Below are 22156 nucleotides of genomic sequence, written 5' to 3'. Positions count from 1 at the left end.
AGTGCAAAATTTCTAGAAATGTGGCTTGAGCCACGTGCTACTGTGATGCACAGGACACTCGCTAGATGAAAGGATGGATGAGATTTCAGAGCTTAAAATCCTTAACAAAGTTTCAGAAACTTTGGGGAAGTTAGATTCCACTCTTTAGTGTTTAGTGATCAGAAACATACATGCAAGCTATCTATGATCTTTTCATCAATTTATCAACTACATACAGAATGCCTAGAAATTCTTGAAATATATAAAAATAAATTTAGATTTTTAAGATTATATTAAAACATATGGGCTCTGTGCTGATAGCTCAGAGCCTGGAGTCTACTTCGGATTCTGTGTCTCCCTCTCTCTCTATCCCTCCCCTCCTTGTGCTCTGTCTCTTGCAGAAATAAACATAAAAAAATAATTAAGATTATATTAAAATATAAAGAGTTAAATAATGAAATAGGGTAAGAATAACAGACATTTTCTTGTTATCACTATTAATAATCCAAGTAATCTCATGATATAATTAATAATAAATTAATTGATAATAAATAAAAATATACATATGTATACCACATGTGTATGTGTGGTTCTAGAGAGAAAAATGAACAAGTTATACAAATTCTGATATAAGCACTGGAGCTTCTTTAAGTACATTTAAGTATTTTGACTGTCATTTTTATTTTATTATTAGTTATTTAATTATTTTACTTTTAAGGCTTAAATTTTATGTCTTGTAAGTGATTCAAAATTTATTTGTATTGATTCATTTTTTAGTTACAAAGTAAAAAAAAATGCATTCTAGTCTCAATTTTTCTTAAAAAAAAAACCTAGAGAAAATGTAAAGAATTATTGCAATTAAATGATAAAAAGGCAAATAATCCAATATAAAAATGGGCACAAGGTTGACTATTTTATGGCAGTTGAACTTTTTATTTGGGTTGTCTGTAATTTGCAATTAAAATATCCTGGCTGAGATGGATCAAGCAAAAAAAAGTTATTAAAAGCACGTATTAAAGAGAGGATATTGCTACTTGGAGAAATTAAAAGGATTATAAAAATTACTAGGAATAGCTGTATACCAACAAGCGATGAAATGTACAAATATATAGAATGACACATATTACTGAAACTGATTCAAGAAGAAATAGAAATCTGAATAGGCCTATAAAAAGTAGAGGTTGAATTAGTCATTTTAAAACTTCACACAAGGGAAAACTAAAGACCAGAAAGCTTCACTGGTGAATTCTGTTAAACATTTAAAGACAAATGAATAACAATCCTACATAAACTCTTCCAGGAAATAGACAGAAGGGAATACTTCCTAATTCATTCAATGAGGTGAGTATTACCCTGATAGAAAAACCAGATAAAGACATCTCAGGAAAAAAATGTATACAGCCAATATCTCTTATGAATATAAATGCAAGAAAACCAGAAAAATACTAGCAAACTGAATCTAGCAACATATGAAAAGAGCTATACACCGTAACCAACTACAATTACGGAATGAAAGCAAGTTGGCTTAGCCTTAAAGTCAATGTAATACACTATATTAATAGAACAAAAACCAAAACTAAATGATCATCTCAACAGAAGTAAAACTTGGTGAAAAATCCAACAGTCTTTCATAACAAACACAACAAACTAGAAACAGAAGGGAATTTCCTCAACCTGATAAAAGGCTTCTATGAAAAATTTACAGCTAATACCATACTTAATGGTGAAAAGCTGAGTGCTTTCCTACTAAATTCTGGAACAAGGCAAGAATCTCTTCTCTTGCCACATCTATTAAGCATTGTAGTGAGAGGTTCTAGCCACGATAATTAGGCCAACAATTAAGAAAAAGGCATTCAGATTGAAAAGGCAGTACTAAAAGTATCTCTATAAGCAGGAAATATTACCTTGCATGTGGGAAATCCTAGAGAATTCACTAAAAATCTAGTTGAACTGCTGAGTTCAGCAAGGTTATAAGATATACTATCACTATACAAAAATCAGTTGTGTTTCTCAACACTAGCAATAAACAATAAAAAATCAAATTAAAAAAAACAATTCCATTTATAATAGAACCACATAAAATAAAATACTAATAAGTAAATTTAATGAAAGAAGTGCAAGGCTTCCACACTAAAGAAATACAAAACATAGCTGAACAAAATTGAAGAAAATTGGAACAAATGGAAAGTCATTCTGTCATTAATTAAAACACTAAATACGGCTAAATCAAAATACTTCCCAAGTTGCTCTACAAATTCATTTCAATCTCTCTCAAAATATCAACTGCTTTTATGCAGAAATTTACAAGCTGATTCTAAAATTAGTATGGAAACGCAAGGGACCTAGAATAACCAACCAATACAGCCTTCAGGGGAAAAAAAGAACAAATTTGGAGGACTCACATTTCCCCATTTCAAGGCTTGCTACAAATCTACAATAACTACAAAACATGGTCATCTCATATAGATATGCAGTTCACTGGAATAGAGCTGAAGTCCAGAAATGATCATTTATGGTCAACTGATTTTCAACAAAGGACTAAAGCTATTCTATAGCGAAATATCAGTCTTTTCAATAGATGTACAAGGAGAACTTTGTGTTCACATGCAAAAGAATGAACATTTACCCCATCTCATACTATTCAAAATGGATCATAGACCTATATGCAAATTCTAAAACTACAAAATTCTTAGAAGAAGGCATGGGGTAATTCTTTACAGCCTTGGGTTAAGCAATATTTTTTTTAAATACAATACCAAAATCACAAGAAATAAAAGAAAAAAAGTGATAAATTTGGCTTCCTCAAAATTAAAAGTTTTGGGGCTTCAAATGACACAATTAAGAAAGTGAAAAGACAATCTACCAATTGGGAAAAAGCATATGTAAGTCAATACTAAAAAAGAGAAATAACTGAATCAGAAAATAGGTAAGAAAATTGAATAAACATCTTTTTCCAAAGAAGATATGCAAATATCAATAAGCACATGAAAAGGGGACCCAGGATGGCTAGGTCTATTAAGTGCTTAAGTGTCAGATTTCAGCTCAGGTCACAATCTCAGGTTCATGAGTTCAAGTTCCACCACATAGGGTTCTGGGATGACAGCACAGAGCCTGCTTTGGATCCTCTCCCTATCTCTCTGCCCCTCCCTTGCTCTCTCTCTCTCTCTGTCTCTGTCTCTCTCTTTCTCTCTCTCAAAAATAAATAAACATTAAAGAAAGCACATGCAAAGATTTTCATCATTACCCATTAAAGAAATGTAAATCAAAACCACAATGAGATATTGTTTCACCCACTAAAATGGCTACAGAAGAGAGATGAACAATAACAAGGGTTGGTTAGGACGTGGAGAAACTGGAACCTTCACGGATTGATGGAAGGGTTGTAAAATGGTGTGAATACTTTGAAAAACAGACTGGCAGTTCTTTAAAATGTTAAACATAGATTTACCACATGATCCAACTTTCCACTCCTAATTATATACCCAAGAGATATGACATAGATCCACCCCAAAATATGTATATGAGTGTTCATAAGTGGCTCATAAGTTGGAAACACTCCCAATGTCTATCAACTGGTGAATGAATAAAAAAAAAAAAAATAGGTATATCCATATAATAGAGTACTATTCGGGAATAAAAAGGAATGAAGTATGGAAATATGCTACCATGGGGATGAATCTCAAAAACTTTCTTCAAAGTGAAAAAAGACCATCACAAAGACCACATATGATTCCATTTATATAAAACACCCAGAAAACATAAAGCTATAGAGACAGAAAGTTGACTACTGATTACCTAGGGCTGCTGGATGGGAAGGAGTGCTAATGGTTATGAGGTTTATTTTTTTTAGGTGATAAAATGTTCTGAGATATGGTGATGGTCGCACACCTCAGTAAATATACTAAAGATCACTGAGCTGTGTTCCTTAAACAAATGAATTTTATAGTGCCTCAATTATATCTCAATAGAGTTGTTGCATTGTTTTAAATGTTTATTTATTTATTTTGAAAGAGAGAGAAAGAGTGCGAAAATGCAAGTGAGAGAGGGGCAAAGAGAGGGAGAGAGAGTGATTCACAAGCGGGCTCCACACTGTCAGTGCAGAGGCCACAGGGTTCTGTCTCACCAACAGCGATATCATGACCTGATCTGAAATCAAGAGTCAGATGCTTAACCAACTGAGAGCCACCCAGGAGCCCCTCAATAGAGTTGTTAAAAAAAAAAAAAAAATCCTTTCTTACAAGATGAACAAGGTCTGAGGATCTAGATAACATGGCAACTAGAGTTGATAACACTACTGTATAATTGAAATTTGCTAGGAGAGTAGAACGTAAATATTTTCACATACACAAAAGGTAAGTATGTGAAGGGATGGGTGTATTAACTAACTTGATAGGGGAATCTTTTAACAGTGTATACATATATTAAATCAGCATGTTGCACGCTGATTAACCTATTATTTTATGTCAATTATACCTCAACACAACTGGAGGGGGAAAAAAAGCCTGCTTGCCGATACAGAGCTAAAGGGAAAGTTTCCTGTTTAGAGTAAATCTGCCCCTCCCAGGAAAAGATTGTAATACTCTCACATGTACAGACAAATTCTCCATGTTCAAATCCACTTTTTATTTACTATTTTACTCAACAAATACTCGTTGAGTATCTTCATACTTCAGCAGACTGAGGAAACAAAGAAATAAACTATATATAATCCTTGGCTTTAAAAACTTTTGGTAATAAAGGAAACAATACGTAAGTAAGCATAGAAATTAAAGATAAAATTTTAGGCAGTGAAAGCAGTAAGTGGAAGGGAGCATTTGGGCATTTAGCATGTGTTTGTTATGGAGTCATTTGAGCAGTCCGGAACTATGTGAGAGTATTGAGTTTGGGACAATTTGGGGAAACAGTATGTTTGTGTGTGTAGAAGAATGTACGTAGAGAAGTATGTATGTAAGTATAGAAGAGCATGTACAGAAGGAAGAGCAAATACAAAGGACCCAAAGCAGGAATCGGTGGGTGTACGTAAGAAAGCAAGCCACTGTGGCCAACTCATAGAGTAAGGGGAGACGTAGAAGAGAGTCTTGGGGAGACCCCAAGTTTGTGGCATTTTGTTACAGCAGCCCTAGGAAACCAGTCCACCAACTTATACCAACTCTAGTCGCTTCTTAGCATCTCTCTAAAATTTGCTTGTCACTGTGACTGACCCTGGAGAGTTGAGCCAGGACCCTGGTATTGACCTGCTTGCCCTTTATCTTTGGGTTGAGATCTTAACCTTGAACTCCCCATTAAATTAAACATCAGCCTCATCCCTGGGCTAAGAAAACAGCAGTGACTTTTTCACCAGGTACTATGAATTGATTAAAGAGATTGAAGACCTTGTAGAGTGAAAGGTCAGGTCACAGTACTGGCAATCGATGAGCCAAAGAGGAATCATAGTTACTGTAAGGAAATAATAGGAGCAGCAGCTGATGCCAGTGGGAGGCTGTGGACTAACCGCACTGAAGTGATGACTCACTTGTGGGTGGTTTAACAGAATTTGTAGGAATAGTTTAGGCAGCAAGAATAAATATTATGGGAATAGTCCGTACTGATTGAGAGAAGAGAACAGATCTCATGAATGTGCAAATATATCAATCCTTGGTGTTAAAAACAAAATCTTGGGGCGCCTGGGTGGCTCAGTTGCTTGAGTATCCGACTTCCACTCAGGTCACGATCTCCCGGTTCGTGAGTTCCAGCCCCGTGTGGGACTCTGTGCTGACAGCTCAGAGCCTGGAGCCTGCTTCAGATTCTGTGTGTGTCTCTCTCTCTGCCTCTCCCCTGCTCACACGCTCTCTCTCTCTGTCTCTCAAAAATAAATAAATATTTAAAAAATTTAAAGTTAAAAACATATATCTATCCTCAAAGGCAAAAGGCTGCTGTGTCAGTGTGAGTAGTAGGTGCTTAGGTAACAGTAACTTGAAATGCATAAAACTGTAGCCAAAAGAGAGGTTTAGGCAAATGAAGCTTATAAAAAAAAAAAAAGCAATTTCTTTCATTTTGTCATCAAACACAACGTATATTGTCCAAGAAGAGCTAGAAAGTACATTTTATTGTTCACATAGTAATTAAAGGAACTTTTTTTTGAAATATTGTTTAGACAGAACTATGGGTTTTTTGCAAAAGAAAAAAATAGATATAATTGAGCATTTCTTTGATCCTATATGAATCAGTTATATAACAACATGCATTGAGTTGAAGTATTCGTAAATTTCACATGCATTTGTTTTCTGCTGTCACTATGAAAAATACTGAGCTATAAATAGTTAAAATAATTAATCTACCACTATAATTAAGAAATATTGAACATCATAAAACCAGAAGTCACAAGCATAATAAAGAATGCTCAAACCCTACCTGTGTTGTAATGTTTAGTGCAGTATCGTAAATCTTTCTCTTCTTTCAGCAGAAACTGGGGCAAAGTGAGTCCTTCGGCCACTTGTACAGGCGCCTCATCTTGCCATTCAAAAATGAGATCATTCATTGTGTACCCAACTAGGTAAAACATAATAAACATATTAATAGCATAAAAGCGCATTCAAAGAAATAAAATTAAAAAAAAAAATTGTACATTTCACATAGGGTGGGAAGACCAGTGCCATCTTAACTCGATAGACTGACAGTTTCATCTCACCAAAGTCTGTTGAAATCTATTCTCATAGAATACTCACCAAATAATGTGAGAAAACATAGTAGGTTAATAAAAACCATGACATGGCATATAGAAACTTCAAAGGACATGCATATACATTGTTTCCTTGGAATGGGCCACAACAGAATTATTACAACAGTTCATTTTGGTTCCACTCCATTAGATATCTCCTCACCTCTCAAAGTACTCAGGACTCTTTCAACAAAAACTGAAATTGTTACTGATTAGGAAAAGGCCTAAACTGTAATATCTATGGGGGAAAATATCAAGGCTTATATCTTTCTTTTTCTCTCTCTCTTTCTTTTTTCTCTCTCTCTCTCTTTCTTTCTTTCTTTATTTCTTTCTTCCTCTTCCTCTTTCTTTCTTTCTTTCTTTCTTTCTTTCTTTCTTTCTTTCTTTCTTTCTTTTCTTTCTTTCTGTTTATTTATCTTCAGAAAGAGCGAGCAAGAGAGAAATACAGAGGAAAACACGAGATGGGAAGTGACAGAGAGAAAGAGAGAGAGAGAATCCCAAGCAGGCTCTGAACATTGTCAGTGCAGAGCCCGACATGGGGCTCAAACTCATGAACCATGAGATCATGACCTGGGCCAAGATCAAGAGTTGGATGCTTAGGCAACTGAGCTGCCCAGGCACCACAAGCCTTCTAGCTTTCTTGATTTAATCATTAACTATTTTAGTTGATGGCATTTGCTTCTACATTCCAAATCCCAAAATGAACAAAATGGTATTTTAAATAGAAATGCCAGCTATTCAGAGAAACTCAGAGTACAAAGAAAATCCATGTGAGACAGTTTGTGGAGGAGGAAACTCTTGCACATACTATTGGTGAATTCGGGACAGAATTAACCAATATATTTTGTAATAAGTCAGCATCTTTTAGTAAATGAAAAATTCATATTTATATAGGAGTGGCACCTAAGAAAAGAAGGATTTCATCTTCCCCCTGTTCTGAATGAGAAGCTGCTGAAACATACACTTAAAGACAAAAAGTGAATGGAGCTTTTGGAGGAAGACTGCTACCATGGAGGTAGAGAGAGGACATAGGATCTGGCGATTGAGTCAAGTGGGCGATAAAGGAAGCAGGAGCTCTAAATCCATGAAGCAGCAAGCAAGGGAAATTGTCCCAAACAAGCTATCCTGGAAATGAGCTGGTGTTGTAGGGAAGAGGCTGTTGAGTGATTAGGAAACAACTGGTATGGAGCAGATTTGGCCGCACAGAGCAATGTGTACGGAAGGGAACTGGTCATCCTCCCTTCTCCCACAATACCTGGAAAAGAACCTTCCGGAAAGAGCAGAATCTGGAGTCAGAGGTTCAACTGCACGCACCTAACCCTTGGGCATATCTAGTAGAATATACTAGATGGCGGGGATGGTAGTAGTGAGAGCATCAGTGATTAGAGATAGGATCTCTCTGGACTTTGCGGGAGTCTGCTGTCGAAGTTTTAGCACAGTGTCATCAGTGTGATGGCTCCTTATGGAGCGAGAACTATTTGCTAGCTGTTGGAAAGTCACCTAGAGTGAAGGCGCATGTCTGAATTCTGGTTTCAGAGCAGATATGGGAACCTACAGGGCTACGCTTGATTTGCTTTAACTGCAATACGTTTCACTGAACCTCGCAATTAATGATTTGGTTACTAGTGATTAAAAGGCTCTTCCTTATATTCATAAGCCCTCTGATATATCCATTATAAATACCATTTTACCCAGAGAGAAAATACATGCAATTTCTTAAAGATCAAAGGTAGTAAAACAGGGGTGGCTGGGTGGCTCAGTCGGTTAAGCGTCTGACTCCTGAATTCCCCTCTGGTCATGCATGATCTCTCGGCTTGTGAGATCGAGCCCCATTTGGGGCTCTGTGCTGATAGCACGGAGCCTGCTTGGGATTCTCTCTCTCCCTATCTCTCTGCCCATCCCTCCTTGCACGCTTTCTCTCTCACAGTAAATTTTAAAAAAAGACATTAAAAAAAAGATATTAATATAGGCACCACTGCTTATCTGCTTCCAGGTAAGACATGTGCCATATTCTCCCATACCTGCAATGACTAAGACAAAATACGTGAGATTTCATCCCAATGTAGACAGACCAATGGAGAAACTTCATTTTGTTTTTACATTCTAAGTTTTTCTTGGGGTCTTCTGTGAAAAGAAACTAGCTCTCTGAGATTTCCTCAAAGCAAGCTGTAGTCTCTAATGCCATTTATAGGCAGTATTTTTAGCTTCCTTATGTTAGACACTTGCCCACACAAAGTGACTTAGGTATGGGAAACTCATAATCAAAATATGCTAGCTCCTTATGGTCCCTAAAATATCTGCTTGAAACCAGAAAGATAATAGTCGGATGGCATGGATGGGGGTAATTCTTTTGTTCTGAGAAATTTACTGGGATGTCCAAGGAAGATAACTAAATGGTAATTTTGTCTCAATAAACCTTCAAATGTGACTTTAAAAAAATCAATACTCTTTTCCACAGTTGAAAGTGTTGTAACATTCTTATGCTCTTGTTCCGAAGATCTTGATATAAGCTTGAGAATGTTAAGAATAGGATTGACTAATGAGATCAAGGTGGTGAGGTGAATTGCCTTGTATCATAATGAACTTCACAACAAGAAATACTCTATTCAAGGAACAGAGACATTGACCCTAATTTCAGCCAACAATCCCATATGGTAGCTGCAGTGAAACACGTGCACAAATGGTTCGATGCAACCAAACGTTCAAGTATTTACCGAACACCAGCTGTGTGTTAGACGTCCTCCTAGGCTGCATGGATGGTGAGGTGTTATCACAGGGTAGAACGTAAATGGCAGGGGAGAGGTACAGAGTGCTGAGTGCATTCAGAAGGGGGATCTATGATAGCCACTTAGGCCTCGTTTGAGTTGGACCTTGAAAAAAAGATGTGCTTCATACAAAGAATGTGAGAAAAAATAAGGCCCTCAGGCACAGAGAATGGTATAATTAGTTGAGGGAAACTGCAAACTCCCAGGGTTTGTAATAGTAATACAAATAGCTTCGTTTGTTCTAGAGCCAGTTTGCACGAAGGCGATACGGAATGAAAAGATAAATTAACGTAAGATTGTGTGCATTTTAAATTTTTTTTTTCAACGTTTTTTATTTATTTTTGGGACAGAGAGAGACAGAGCATGAACAGGGGAGGGGCAGAGAGAGAGAGGGAGACACAGAATCGGAAACAGGCTCCAGGCTCCGAGCCATCAGCCCAGAGCCTGACGCGGGGCTCGAACTCACGGACCGCGAGATCGTGACCTGGCTGAAGTCGGACGCTTAACCGACTGCGCCACCCAGGCGCCAAGATTGTGTGCATTTTAACTTCCAGGTTGAGAGCTTTGATTTTTTAACATTCCCTGTGGGCAATGATGAACAATTGGAATCTTTTGAGCAGAGGAGCGATATGACAAAAACTAGCCTGTAGGAACATTAGCAAGATCCCAACTTGCTAATTCGTGAGTTTCTCAAGGTCCCAACTACTTTCATAATTACGAGAAGACATTCACCTTTTTCCTTGTAGGGTACAACGGAAACAACGGAGGGTAAAACTTCTGGTGCTTTAGCATAATTAAAGACAATGGCAACAAACTACCTGCGTGGTTATTGTGTCCTTAATGCCACATCTTGTAGTGTAGTACTAACAATGCTAATTCTAAAGAGTGTCTAGCATCCTTGATGAAGCAGTAACAATGATCATTTTATGACGTTTTGACTCTTATGTAAAAGTCCTTTTAATATCCTGTGTGTTGGGGCGCCTGGGTGGCTCAGTCGGTTAAGCGGCCGATTTCGGCTCAGGTCATGATCTCGTGGTCCGTGAGTTCGAGCCCCGCGTCGGGCTCTGTGCTGACAGCTCAGAGCCCGGAGCCTGTTTTGGATTCTGTGTCTCCCTCTCTCTGACCCTCCCCTGTTCATGCTCTGTCTCTCTCTGTCTCAAAAATAAATAAACGTTAAAAAAAAAAAAAAGTTTAATATCCTATGTGTTAAAATGTTAAGTATCTAGAAAGTACTTCAGCTGCATACTGTTTTATGATGGTTCTTCTAAGGAAGAGTACTGGGGTGACTGATCGGCCAGTTACGCCAGTTGTGTTTGTGTGTGTGTGTGTGAAACATCATTTCTACCTGAAAAAAAAAAAAAAGGCTGGTAAACTATAGTTATTACTTATGGCAAACCATTTTCTCAAAAACAAAGGAAGTGAGTCTATCATATTGAGGGAAATAACTGAGAGTATTTGTCATCAATGATAGATGTTGAACTTTCAAGTCAAAATTGGACTTTTGGGAAAATTGTTTACGCGACGTTTAAAGTTCGAGACTTAAAGTTCGAGAGAGAGATAGAGAGTGGTGGGCAAGGGGCAGAGAGAAGTGGGGGAGGAGAGAATCCAAGAAGGCTCCACACTGTCAGCATGGAGCCTGACTCGGGGCTCGACTCACAAACCGTGAAATCATGACCGAGTGGAAATCAAAAGTCAAACGCTTAAACTACTGAGCCACCCAGGCATCTTTGTTGTTTTAAAGAGCTGAGTAGTGTTTCATTGTATGTATATACTATTTTTTTTTTTTATCCATTCATCTGTCAATGGATATTTACATTATTTCCACTTCTTGGCTATTGTGAATAGTACTGCAATAAACATAGTGGTGTTAATTTTTTTTTTTGAGATCCTGATTTTAATTCTTTTGGAAAAACACCTAGAAGTAGAATTACTGGATCGTATGGTTCTTATTTTCAATTTTTGCTACAACACGGATGAACCTTGAGGATATTATGCTAAGTGCAATAAGCTAGTCACAGAATAACAAATACTGCATGATTTCACTTATATGAGGTATATAAAATAGTCAAATCAATGGAATAAAAGAGTGAAATAGGGACTGAGGGTGAAGGGAAAATGACAATTACTAATCCACCAGCCTGAAGTTTTAGTCAAGCAAGCTGAATATGCTCTAGAGATCTGCTGTGCAGCATTGTACCTGCAGTCAACAATAATATATCCTTAAAAATTTAAGAGAGCAGAACTCATGCTAAGTGTTCTTGCCACAATAAAATAAATTTTTAAAAAGTCGTTTGCATTCTTGAGATGGCAAAGAAAAAAAACGTCTCATTCTTTTCCGATGGTCCTTAAGGAATATAAATCAGAGATAATATTTCAGCAGCTTGTTTTGTCAAAATTGGGGATTAATTAAAAATATATTTAGGGAAAAATAAGTTGAGGAAACTTCGAAGTTTCAGGTCTAAGTAACTGAAAGGTAGCTATGCCACAGTCTTTACTTTATATTTCATGTCATTAGAGTAGCCTTCTCTGACCATCTTATAAAATACTTTTCTTCCAAACAGTCTGCATAGCTTTTTCCTGTTCACTTTTCCCACAGAACTTATCTCTACTTGACATTGTATATATGCATCAAGTTTTTAGTATTTTTCTACCTAGCCTCCAAGAACTGATACTTCATAAAAGCTGAGATTATTCCATTTTGGTTACTGGCATATTTTTAAGTACCTAAAATAGTATATGGCGTATATCAGGAATTTGAATATTTAAATCAGAAATAGATAAGGGAGGAGGTAGGGGAGGGTGTGTGTGTGTGTGTGTGTGTGTGTGTGTGTGTTTGTATTTTATTTTTTTATTTTATTTTAGACAGAGCATGTGAGAGGGAAAGAGGGTCAGAGGGAGAGAGAGAAAATCTCAAGCAGGCTCCACACTCAGAGCAGAACCCCATGTGGGATTCGATCATACTATCGCAGGATCATGACCTGAGCCAATATCCAGAGTTGGATGCTCAATCAACAGAGCCACCCAGGTGCCCCTATGTGTGTAGTTGTATATGAAGAGCTTATTTTGGGGTACCTTGAGTTTAAGATGCCAGCAGAAGATGCAGGTGTTGATGGTCGTAAGTCTGAACATTGACTTACATGTTGAAAATAGTTGAAATCATTCACATATGTTCTGAAAATGAGGTCAAGATCAAAGATAAAGGTTTGAAAGTCACCTACCTATGGATGATGATATGAAAATTACACATCTTGGTTTGCCAAGACAGCCCTATAGTACTTGTTTTTTTTCCTCATATCCTCTCTGGCTTAGCATTTGTTCTAGATTTTTCATTTTAAAATTTTATTTATTTATTTTATTTTATAGGGAGAGAGAGAGTGCGATTGGGGGAGAGGGGCAGAGGGAGAGAGAGAATCTTAAACAGGCTCCACACTGAGTATGGAGGACTTGATCATACAAATCTGAGATCATGACTGAGACAAAATCAAGAGTCAGATGCTTAACTGACTGAACCACCCATGTGCCCCAAGATTTTTCATTTTTAGATTAGGTATTATTTGTCATTGTTTTAAAATACATCATTGTTGCTTTGACTGATCTTCAATTTTACTTCTAGATTCTCCCATGGCATAAGAGTATGAGACTATTTTACTAGTTTCACATTAAATTAAATTTGTACAACAGCAAACATCCGGAATGGTCCATCTGTCTTTATTGAATCCTTCCCGTAACGAAGAAACTACCATTGTCCTTTCAGAGGATGCTGACTCCTGAATTGAGTGGGGGCAGAAGTGTGTAACTTTTCCCCTCTGCTGTCCACTTGGTGTACAAACCTGTGACATCTGTAAGGTGGGTTAAAGTATCCAAGTGTCATGGATATAAGTTACAAACCTATAAGTGAAAGCTGAGCAGTGAATGCTTTGAAACCTACAAACATTTCTTTATTTCATTATTTGGCAACACTCTTACATTTCACAATAAATCCTTTTAGCAGAATGGGCTAAAAGAAATGAAAGTTCAATATTCATTGGAAAATTGAGCAACAAATTTCTATTTTACAAGAAAGTTGATGATGAATGTGTAACATCAATAAACATTGTCTATATCTAACATTCACAAAAGCTCTGTCCACATAAAAGCCACAGGAACACAGAGCTAAAAACTCATCAACACCTACTTCAAGAGATACAGTCCTTTCAAGAACACTGCCCAAAGATGATCATTTGATATGTGCATTTGTAGGGAAAGCATTTACATATTACATTATAGAAACCAAGTCTTTATTTATATCAAACTGTTGCTTTTCTGAATTAATTTGACTCTTTTTTCATTTTAATTTTTCCTGGAAAAGTGCATGATGGGAAATTTGCAAGCAATGAAATGATGTGAGGCTTGTTTCAGTATCATTTCCTACTTTAAAGAGAAAATTGGTTAAATTAATTTTAAATTAATTTTTAAATCTAATTCTGTAATCAAAGTAAAGCTTTTGGAATTACATTTGTTGAAGATGAGCTATGTAATGTCACTGTAAATTCCATTGAGAAGTCTCTCTTAAATTCACTTAAAAAGTTCAACATTGAAAATAAATGTCCCTTGCTTGTGATAGAGCTGAATAAAATCTCTGTTGGAATTCATCACAGTTGTAAAAAAGCCAGTAAGTCACAGGGATAAAAGGTACAGCATAGGGAATACTGTCAGTGGAATTGTAATAGTGATGTGCGGTAAGACATGTTAGTTGCACTTAAGGTGAGCACAGCATAATTTAAAAGAAAAAAAAAAGAAATCCATGGAGCTGCGGCGTTTTGGAATTAGTTATGATGCATATATGATTTATTTTATATCCATAAACTCTTACACTCTATCAGTGAAAGAGTAGTGGTAGTCATTAACATTTATGACTTTTTTATTGGAACAGAGCACCTGAACTATACTTCCTTGTATCTGACAAAGCTGATGTAGAATTAAAAATTACATTTGATTGTGGCACAACATGCCTTCTCTATTTACTGCTTGTTATCTGGGAAATTTTTAAGAAGTATGAACATTTGAAGAAGTATTTTGTAAATCATCGTGTATGTTCTGCAATTGTATTGAACTTTTGATAAATACGTTCTCTAAATTTTGGTTGCAGTTGTTTAAGATCAGTCGGAAATATTTAATCAAATTATTTTAAGAATGGAACACTAAAATTTTGCATTTTGAAGCTTTTAGAAATGGTAATTATAAAAATAAAATTTCTATGCAGGAATACCTTGAGATTAATCCCTATAATATAAAGGAAAAAAATAATAAAATCTTAAATGACATGCACTATTTTTTTATTGGAATTTGATAGCTGTGTTTTGGAATGGGAAGATTATATTGATAGACTGCTTGTTTTTAATTGGATAAGTTATATTGAAATGGAAATGGAATTGAGAAGACATATACACCCAAATCTAAATTAGACAAAAAATTAAAAAAGATTCCTAAGTAGAAACAATTAATTTGACTGAGTTTTGTCCTAAAAAGCATATTTATTGATAAAAACCCCTCTTATTCAAGACAAAGACAATATCTATAAAAATAAATGGCTTAAATAGTTACATATATCAATATAAAATACATAAAATCAAGCTCTGAATTTATCAAGTATTGTAGCTACCTCAACTATAGAGAATATTTTCTCATTGAAATCATTATATTATATGGCAAGGTCAACTGATAGTGTTAACACGTTCAAATTTAATACCAAAATTGCAACTTTAAAGAGAATTCCAATTATTTTGGTTTTCTCTTTAATATAGATATACTTATATATATGTTATACATTTATATATATAATAAATATACATAATATATAAATGCATATATTTATTTAGAAAGGATATACTTTATTAATTATTATTATTATTATTATTATTTTGAGAGGGAGAGAGGGCACCAGCACAAGTGGAGGCGGGGCGGAGTGAGCAAGAGAGCAAATCTCAAGCAGGCTCCATGCAGAGCGAGGTAGGTCTCCATCTTCAGACCCTGAGATCATGACCTGACCAGAAATCGAGAGTCTGACGCTCAACTGATGGAGCCACCTAGGCACCTCAGAAAAGATAGATTTTAAAAAGAAATAGTTTAGGACTATTTAATTTACCCATTAACATTCTAAAAAACCTGTCAGTTAATAAATAGATACTATAAAATATAATAATTTCAATATCTGTGGTGCCTTTCCTTTACTCTTTTAAGTGTCCCCATTTTAATAAGTTATAGGTTACCCTGATAATAGGGAGGAGCTTTAGCGCCCTGATGGCAATGAGAAGAAATGAGTGGAAGACCACATGAACCAACGTCATTTCGCCACGTTCAACCCTTTCTACCCTCCACTTCAGGATGTTTCACCATGGCTCTGCGGGGCTGTACCTTCACATCCAACAAAATCTGAGGCTGGTAAAATCCAGTTCCCTTGGCATCATCATACTTTGATGTTTTCCTTTGTTGCGAGGATACAACGTTTCAGCCGTACCTTCCAATCAGTTCTTATCTTCATTTACTTAGCCTTCAGGCTTTGTTCTAAAATCTTTTTGTTCCCTCAGATAATATGATATGGAAGCTACTTTGGTGTAAATCTCATGGTGGATCAGTTAGAAATTGAGATTCCCAGCTATATTACACGTTCATGAAACATTTATAACCGTACACATAGCCCGTGTGTGTATACGCGCGCGCGCACACACACACACACACACAGAGTAAAAGAAGAGGGGTCATGACAAAACCGGTTAACACTAGTAAGAAGGATTGTTCAGTTGAGGCTAAAACATGTTTTTGTTTTTCAGTCCCTTTTGTTCAAATTTCCCAGTGTAAACGTGCTGGTTTTGAAGACATCATTCAGATGTATTATGTTATCATTAAAAAAAAAAAAAGTCAAATAACCTTTGGTTATTTAAAAAACAGTTCAAAAGACTACAGGAAAATAAAAGAAAAAGGATATTGTTTAATACCTTATAGTAGTATGTAAAAGAAATACTTATTCAAAGGGAAGGTATGACTGACAATATATTTAATTTGAAATCCGTTTTGAGAGTTATAAATAAACTATAGATTCACATTCAGTTTTAAGTGACCTAGAATCACATTTGGCCCAGCTTTCTCAGTCAAATAAAGGAGAGAGAGAGACTGAGATTTCTCGGTTTGACACAGCTTGCAAACGCTGATGTCCTTAACTAGCAGCTGGGATTTAAAAAACAAGAGGAAGAAAATGCTCACTCTTGGGGCGCCTGGGTGGCGCAGTCGGTTAAGCGTCCGACTTCAGCCAGGTCACGATCTCACGGCCTGTGAGTTCGAGCCCCGCGTCAGGCCCTGGGCTGATGGCTCGGAGCCTGGAGCCTGTTTCCGATTCTGTGTCTCCCTCTCTCTCTGCCCCTCCCCCGTTCATGCTCTGTCTCTCTCTGTCCCAAAAAATAAATAAAAAGCGTTGAAAAAAAAAAATTTAAAAAAAAAAAAAGAAAAGAAAATGCTCACTCTTGGCACATGTTTGCTGATTATTGCCAGGAGGAATATTACTCAAGTAAATTTTATTGACTTGACAAGGAACAACTGCTATGTCAAAATGTATTTAACTAAAACATTTTTATTTATAATTTGTGCATTATTTCGAATAATCTTACCGTTAACCAGGTTGTTATATGTGGTTTCGTTTAAGTCATAGGCCTGCTAAATTATCTTAATAATTACAATTTCTCTAAGACTCTCTGGTAAACTAACCTATAACAATTACTCTACTAGTATTTTGGCTACTAGAACTAGATTTAAAAAGAACCGATGCTTGTTATAAATTTGTGAGCTATTAATTCACAGAAGTTTGCTCTGTCCACTTGATAGTTGTGTGACTGTGGGAAAGTCACTTTACCTTTCTAAACCTTCATTTGCTGATTTTTACAATAAAAAAATAATAAAACCTATCTCATTAAGTTGCACTTAGGATTAAATCAAATAATATATGTAAAGGATAATACAACCACTGTGATATCACCTTTTTGTAAGACACAACTACACCATCTTTTTTTTTTTATTGTCATGTGTTTAGAATATCTGATAATCAGCAAAGTCAAATTAGAAAGATGAGGACAGACTGAGACAGAATAGTCATGGTGTTAAAAGGGTGCAATAATGTTTAAGTGGGGAGTAATTTTATGAGTAGCTAGTTCATCAATGAATATTTTTGTCTCAGGGAAAACTTGCTTTCTAACTAACATTGTAACTGTAGAGGCTTCAGTAATAAATACTTGGAAAAACAAGAACCATCTGTATCTCTAACTAGCCAGGCAAAAGGCATAGAATTATTTTGAAAAATATCCACACTGTTTTAAATTATGAAAGAGCTTGAAAACAGTAGAGATCATTAGGAAATAATTGTGAGAAATCTTCACCAAACTCCTTAAATAGTCTCCAGAGTAACCAATCTGCATCATATCAGATGTGGTTTTGAAATGAATCTGCAAACTAAATAACAAAAACTTCCCATCTGTCTTTAGATCTTTCCATCCAAAAACCCCATTAAAGCGCATTTTGAAAGTTTCTTACAATTTGTGTCTAATTTTTTTTTTAAGTTGACCTTAAGAATATCTTTTCCTGGGGCGCCTGGGTGGCGCAGTCGGTTAAGCGTCCGACTTCAGCCAGGTCACGATCTCGCGGTCCGTGAGTTCGAGCCCCGCGTCAGGCTCTGGGCTGATGGCTCGGAGCCTGGAGCCTGTTTCCGGTTCTGTGTCTCCCTCTCTCTCTGCCCCTCCCCCGTTCATGCTATGTCTCTCTCTGTCCCAAAAATAAATAAAAAAAAAACGTTGAAAAAAAAAGAATATCTTTTCCTATAGTTTTAGGGATTTAGGCTGTTCCTTGTGGAAAAGGGCCCTTTCCTCCCTGAATTATTTCCTTGTATTTTCTTTTCTAACCTGAGTAATTAAAATTTCTTTAGCTTTCTCACACTGGTGAGGTTTTCCTGTTTTGTTGCCAACATTCGTCTTTAGATAGGAAATCAGGAATTAGATCTTTTATTGATATAGTGACAGATTATATACACCATGTCATCTTTGGCTTTTTATAAAAAATGAAGCTTTGGGGCGCCTGGGTGGCGCAGTCGGTTAAGCGTCCGACTTCAGCCAGGTCACGATCTCGCGGTCTGTGAGTTCGAGCCCCGCGTCAGGCTCTGGGCTGATGGCTTGGAGCCTGGAGCCTGTTTCCAATTCTGTGTGTCTCCCTCTCTCTCTGCCCCTTCCCCGTTCATGCTCTGTCTCTCTCTGTCCCAAAAATAAATAAAAAACGTTGAAAAAAAAATTAAAAAAAAAAAAATGAAGCTTTATTACGAGTCTAGGAAATTATTACTCAATATTCTACAAAGATTAAAAATATCCTCCATCCCTTACTTTGCCTGGGAAACCTGTCAATTTCTAGATTTTCTTTATGGTATAAATCAAAGGCTGAAAATTAAATCTTTCATTTTAGTCTCACCCCTATTCCTGCACATCAATTTCTACTGTCAATCCCTCAGGGGCACAGTCTAAGTCATAATATGGCTGTGTTTCCTTCCCTCACAGATTAGCTATTTGTGAAGCAAACAGACAAAATGCATTTATAAATACAACTGTGATATCAATAAAAATTTGTCTTTTGAAGAGATAGCTTTGTGTTTTATTTCCTACAGCCAATTAAAAAAAGAAAGGATTAGGGGCGCCTGGGTGGCTCAGTCTGTTAAGCGTCCAACTTTGGCTCAGGTCATGATCTCGCAGTTCAGAAGTTCAAGCCCTGCGTCGAACTTGGAACCTACAGGCATCCTTACAGATATATTATTGGTTCGGTTCCAGACCACTGTGATAAAGCAAATATTGCAATAAAGCTAGTCATTTGGCTTCCCAGTGCATATAAAAGTTATGTGTATACTATACTATAGCCTATTAAGTGGGCAATAGCATTAAGTCTAAAAAAACACACTGTACCTACCTTAACTTAAAAATATTTTATTATTAAAAAATGCTAACCATCATCTGAGCTTTCAGTGAGTCATAAACTTTTTTGCTGGTGCAGGGTCTTACCTTGACACTGATGGCTGCTGAGTGGTCAGGGTGGTGGCTGCTGAGGATTGGGGGGGCTGTGGCAATTTCTTAAAATAAGGCAACAATGAAGTTTGCTGCATCGGCAGACTGCTTTTCACCAATAATTTCTCTGTGGCACGTGATGCTGTTAGATAGCATTTTACCCACATCAGAACTTCTTTTAAAACTGGGGTGGGGGGGCTCCTGGGTGGCTCAGTGGGTGTAGTGTCTGACTCTTGATTTCAACTCAACTCATCATCTCACGGTTTGTGAGACTGAGCCCTGAATCAGGCTCTCTGCTGACCGCACGGAGCCTGCTTGGGATTCTGTCTCCCTCGCTCTCTGTCTCTTCCTTGCTTGTGCTTGCTCTCTCTCTTTCAAAAATAAATAAACTAAAAAAAAAAAAAAAAAAAAAAAAAACAACAACAACAAACCTGGAGTCAATCCTCTCAAACCCTCCTGCTGTTTTATTGACTAAATTTATGCAATACTCTCAATCCTTTGTTGTCATTTCAACAATCTTTACAGCATCTTCACCAAAAGTAGATTCCATCTTAAGAGACCACTTTCTTTGTTCATCCATAAGAAAGAGTCCCTCACCTTTTCAAGTTTGATCATGAGCTTGCAGCAATTCAGCCCCATCTTCAGGCTCCACTTCTAATTCTAGTTTTCTTGCTTCTCTACCACTTCTGCAGTGACTTCCCTCCCTTCAAAATTTTCCGTGAGGGTTGGAATCAACTTCTTCCAAACTCCTGTTCATATTGATATTTTCACCTCTTCCCATGGATCACAAAAGTTCTTAATGGCACCTAGAATGGTATATCCTTTCTAGGTTTATAATTTACTTTGCCCAGATCCATCAGAGGAATCACTAAGTGTGGCAGCTACAGTGTTACAAATGTGTTTATTAAAAATAAGACTTGAAAATCAAAATTACTCCTCGATCCATGGGCTGCAGAATGCATGTCATGTTCGCAGACTTGAAAACAACATTAATTTCATTGCCCATCTCCCACAGAGCTCTTGGGTGACCAAGTGCATTGTCAATAAGCAGTCCTGTTTGGAAGCAAATCTTTTTTTCTGAGCAGTAGGTCTCAACAGTGGGCTTAAAATATTCAGTAAACCATGCTGTAGACAGATGTGCTGTCATCCAGGCTTTGTTGTTCCATTTAGAGCACAGGCAGAGTAGATTTAGCATAATTCGTAAGGGCCCTGGGATTTTTGGAGTGGTCAATGAGCATTGACTTCAACTTAAAGTCACCAGCTAACTTTGCCCCTAACAAGAGAGTCAGCCTGTCTTTTGAAGCTTTGAAGCCCGGCGCTAATTTCTCCTTTCTAGTTAGGAAAATAGTAGATGGCATCTTCTTTCGATAAGTGGCTGTTTCCTCTACACAAAAAATCTGTTATTTAGTGTAGCCACCTTCATTAACTGTCTGAGCTAGATCGTCTAGATAACATGCCGCACCTTCTACATCAGTTCTTGCTGGCTGACTTTGTGCTTTGATGTGATAGAAATAGCTTCCTTCCTTAAATTTCCTGAACCAAACTCTGCTAGCTTCAAACTTTTATTTTTTAGCTTCCTCACCTCTCCCAGCCTTCACAGCATTGCAGAGAGTTAGGGCCTTCCTCTGGAACACCTTTTGGGTTAAGGGAATGTGGTAGCTGGTTTGATCTTCTATCCAGACCATTCAAACGTTGCCCACATCAGCAGTAAAGCAATTTTGCCTTCTTATCATTTGTGTCCACTGGAATAGCACTCTTGAATGCCTTCAAACTTTTTCCTTGTTATTGGCTAATGGGCCATTCCAACTTGGCTAATTGGCATAAGATCCCTAGCTTTCAGCTTATCTCAGCTTTTGACATGCCTTCCTAACCTTAATCACTTCTAGCTTTGATTTAAAGTGAGAGATATGTGGGGGCACCTGGGTGACTCAGGCAATTAAATGTCCAACTCTTGATTTCAGCTCAGGTCATGATCTCATGGTTCCTGAGTTTGAGTACAGAACCTGCTTGGGATTCTCTCTCTCTCTCTCTCTCTCTCTCTCTCTCTCAAAAACAAAAAACAAAAAACAAAAAAACTTTTAAATAAATAAATACAGTGAGAGCAGTGAGAGATCTATGAATTTTTCCTTCATCTGAACACTAAAAGGCCACTGTAGAGTTATGAATTGGCCTAATTTCATTATGTCTCAGAACATAAGAAGGCCCAAGGAGAGGGAGAGAGATGGGGCGATGGCTGCTCAGTGGGGCAGTCAGAATGCATACATTTATTGACTGAGTTCGCTGTCTTATATGGGTGTGATTCATGGAGCCCCAAAACAATTACACTAGTAACATCAAAGGTCACTGATCACAGATCACTGTAAAAAACATAGTAATAATGAAAAAGTTTGAAATATTGTGAGAATTATCAAAATACGATCCAGAACCCAAAGTGAGCAAATGCTGTTGGAAAAATGGTGTTGATGGACTTGCCTGATGCAGGCTGTCACAAACCTTCCACTTGTAAAACACACGCAATGTCTGCGAAGCACGATCAAGTAAAAGCACAATAAAATGAAGTGTGCCTGTATACATGGGGCACCATTCTTTCCTTTGGCTTCAGAGGAATTCTCAGTGATGAGATTCAGCTTTCTAGGTCACTCTAAGGATAAAGT

General features: G+C 36.9%; 1 protein-coding gene across 3 annotated transcripts in view; it reads right to left on the bottom strand.

Moving 5' to 3' along the window:
- The window catches only part of GLRA3 (glycine receptor alpha 3), a 239693-nt gene that overhangs the window by 79000 nt on the left and 138537 nt on the right, over positions 1 to 22156 (bottom strand). For all 3 annotated transcript variants that reach the window (XM_058720866.1, XM_058720865.1, XM_058720867.1), the window contains exon 6: positions 6370 to 6507. In XM_058720866.1, coding sequence (XP_058576849.1) covers positions 6370 to 6507 — 138 coding nt within the window. The remainder of the gene's footprint in view (positions 1 to 6369; positions 6508 to 22156) is intronic.

Source organism: Neofelis nebulosa, chromosome 3 (assembly GCF_028018385.1).
Source record: "Neofelis nebulosa isolate mNeoNeb1 chromosome 3, mNeoNeb1.pri, whole genome shotgun sequence".
Taxonomy (NCBI): Eukaryota; Metazoa; Chordata; class Mammalia; order Carnivora; family Felidae; genus Neofelis; species Neofelis nebulosa.
This window is presented reverse-complemented; position numbering and strand designations above follow the sequence as displayed.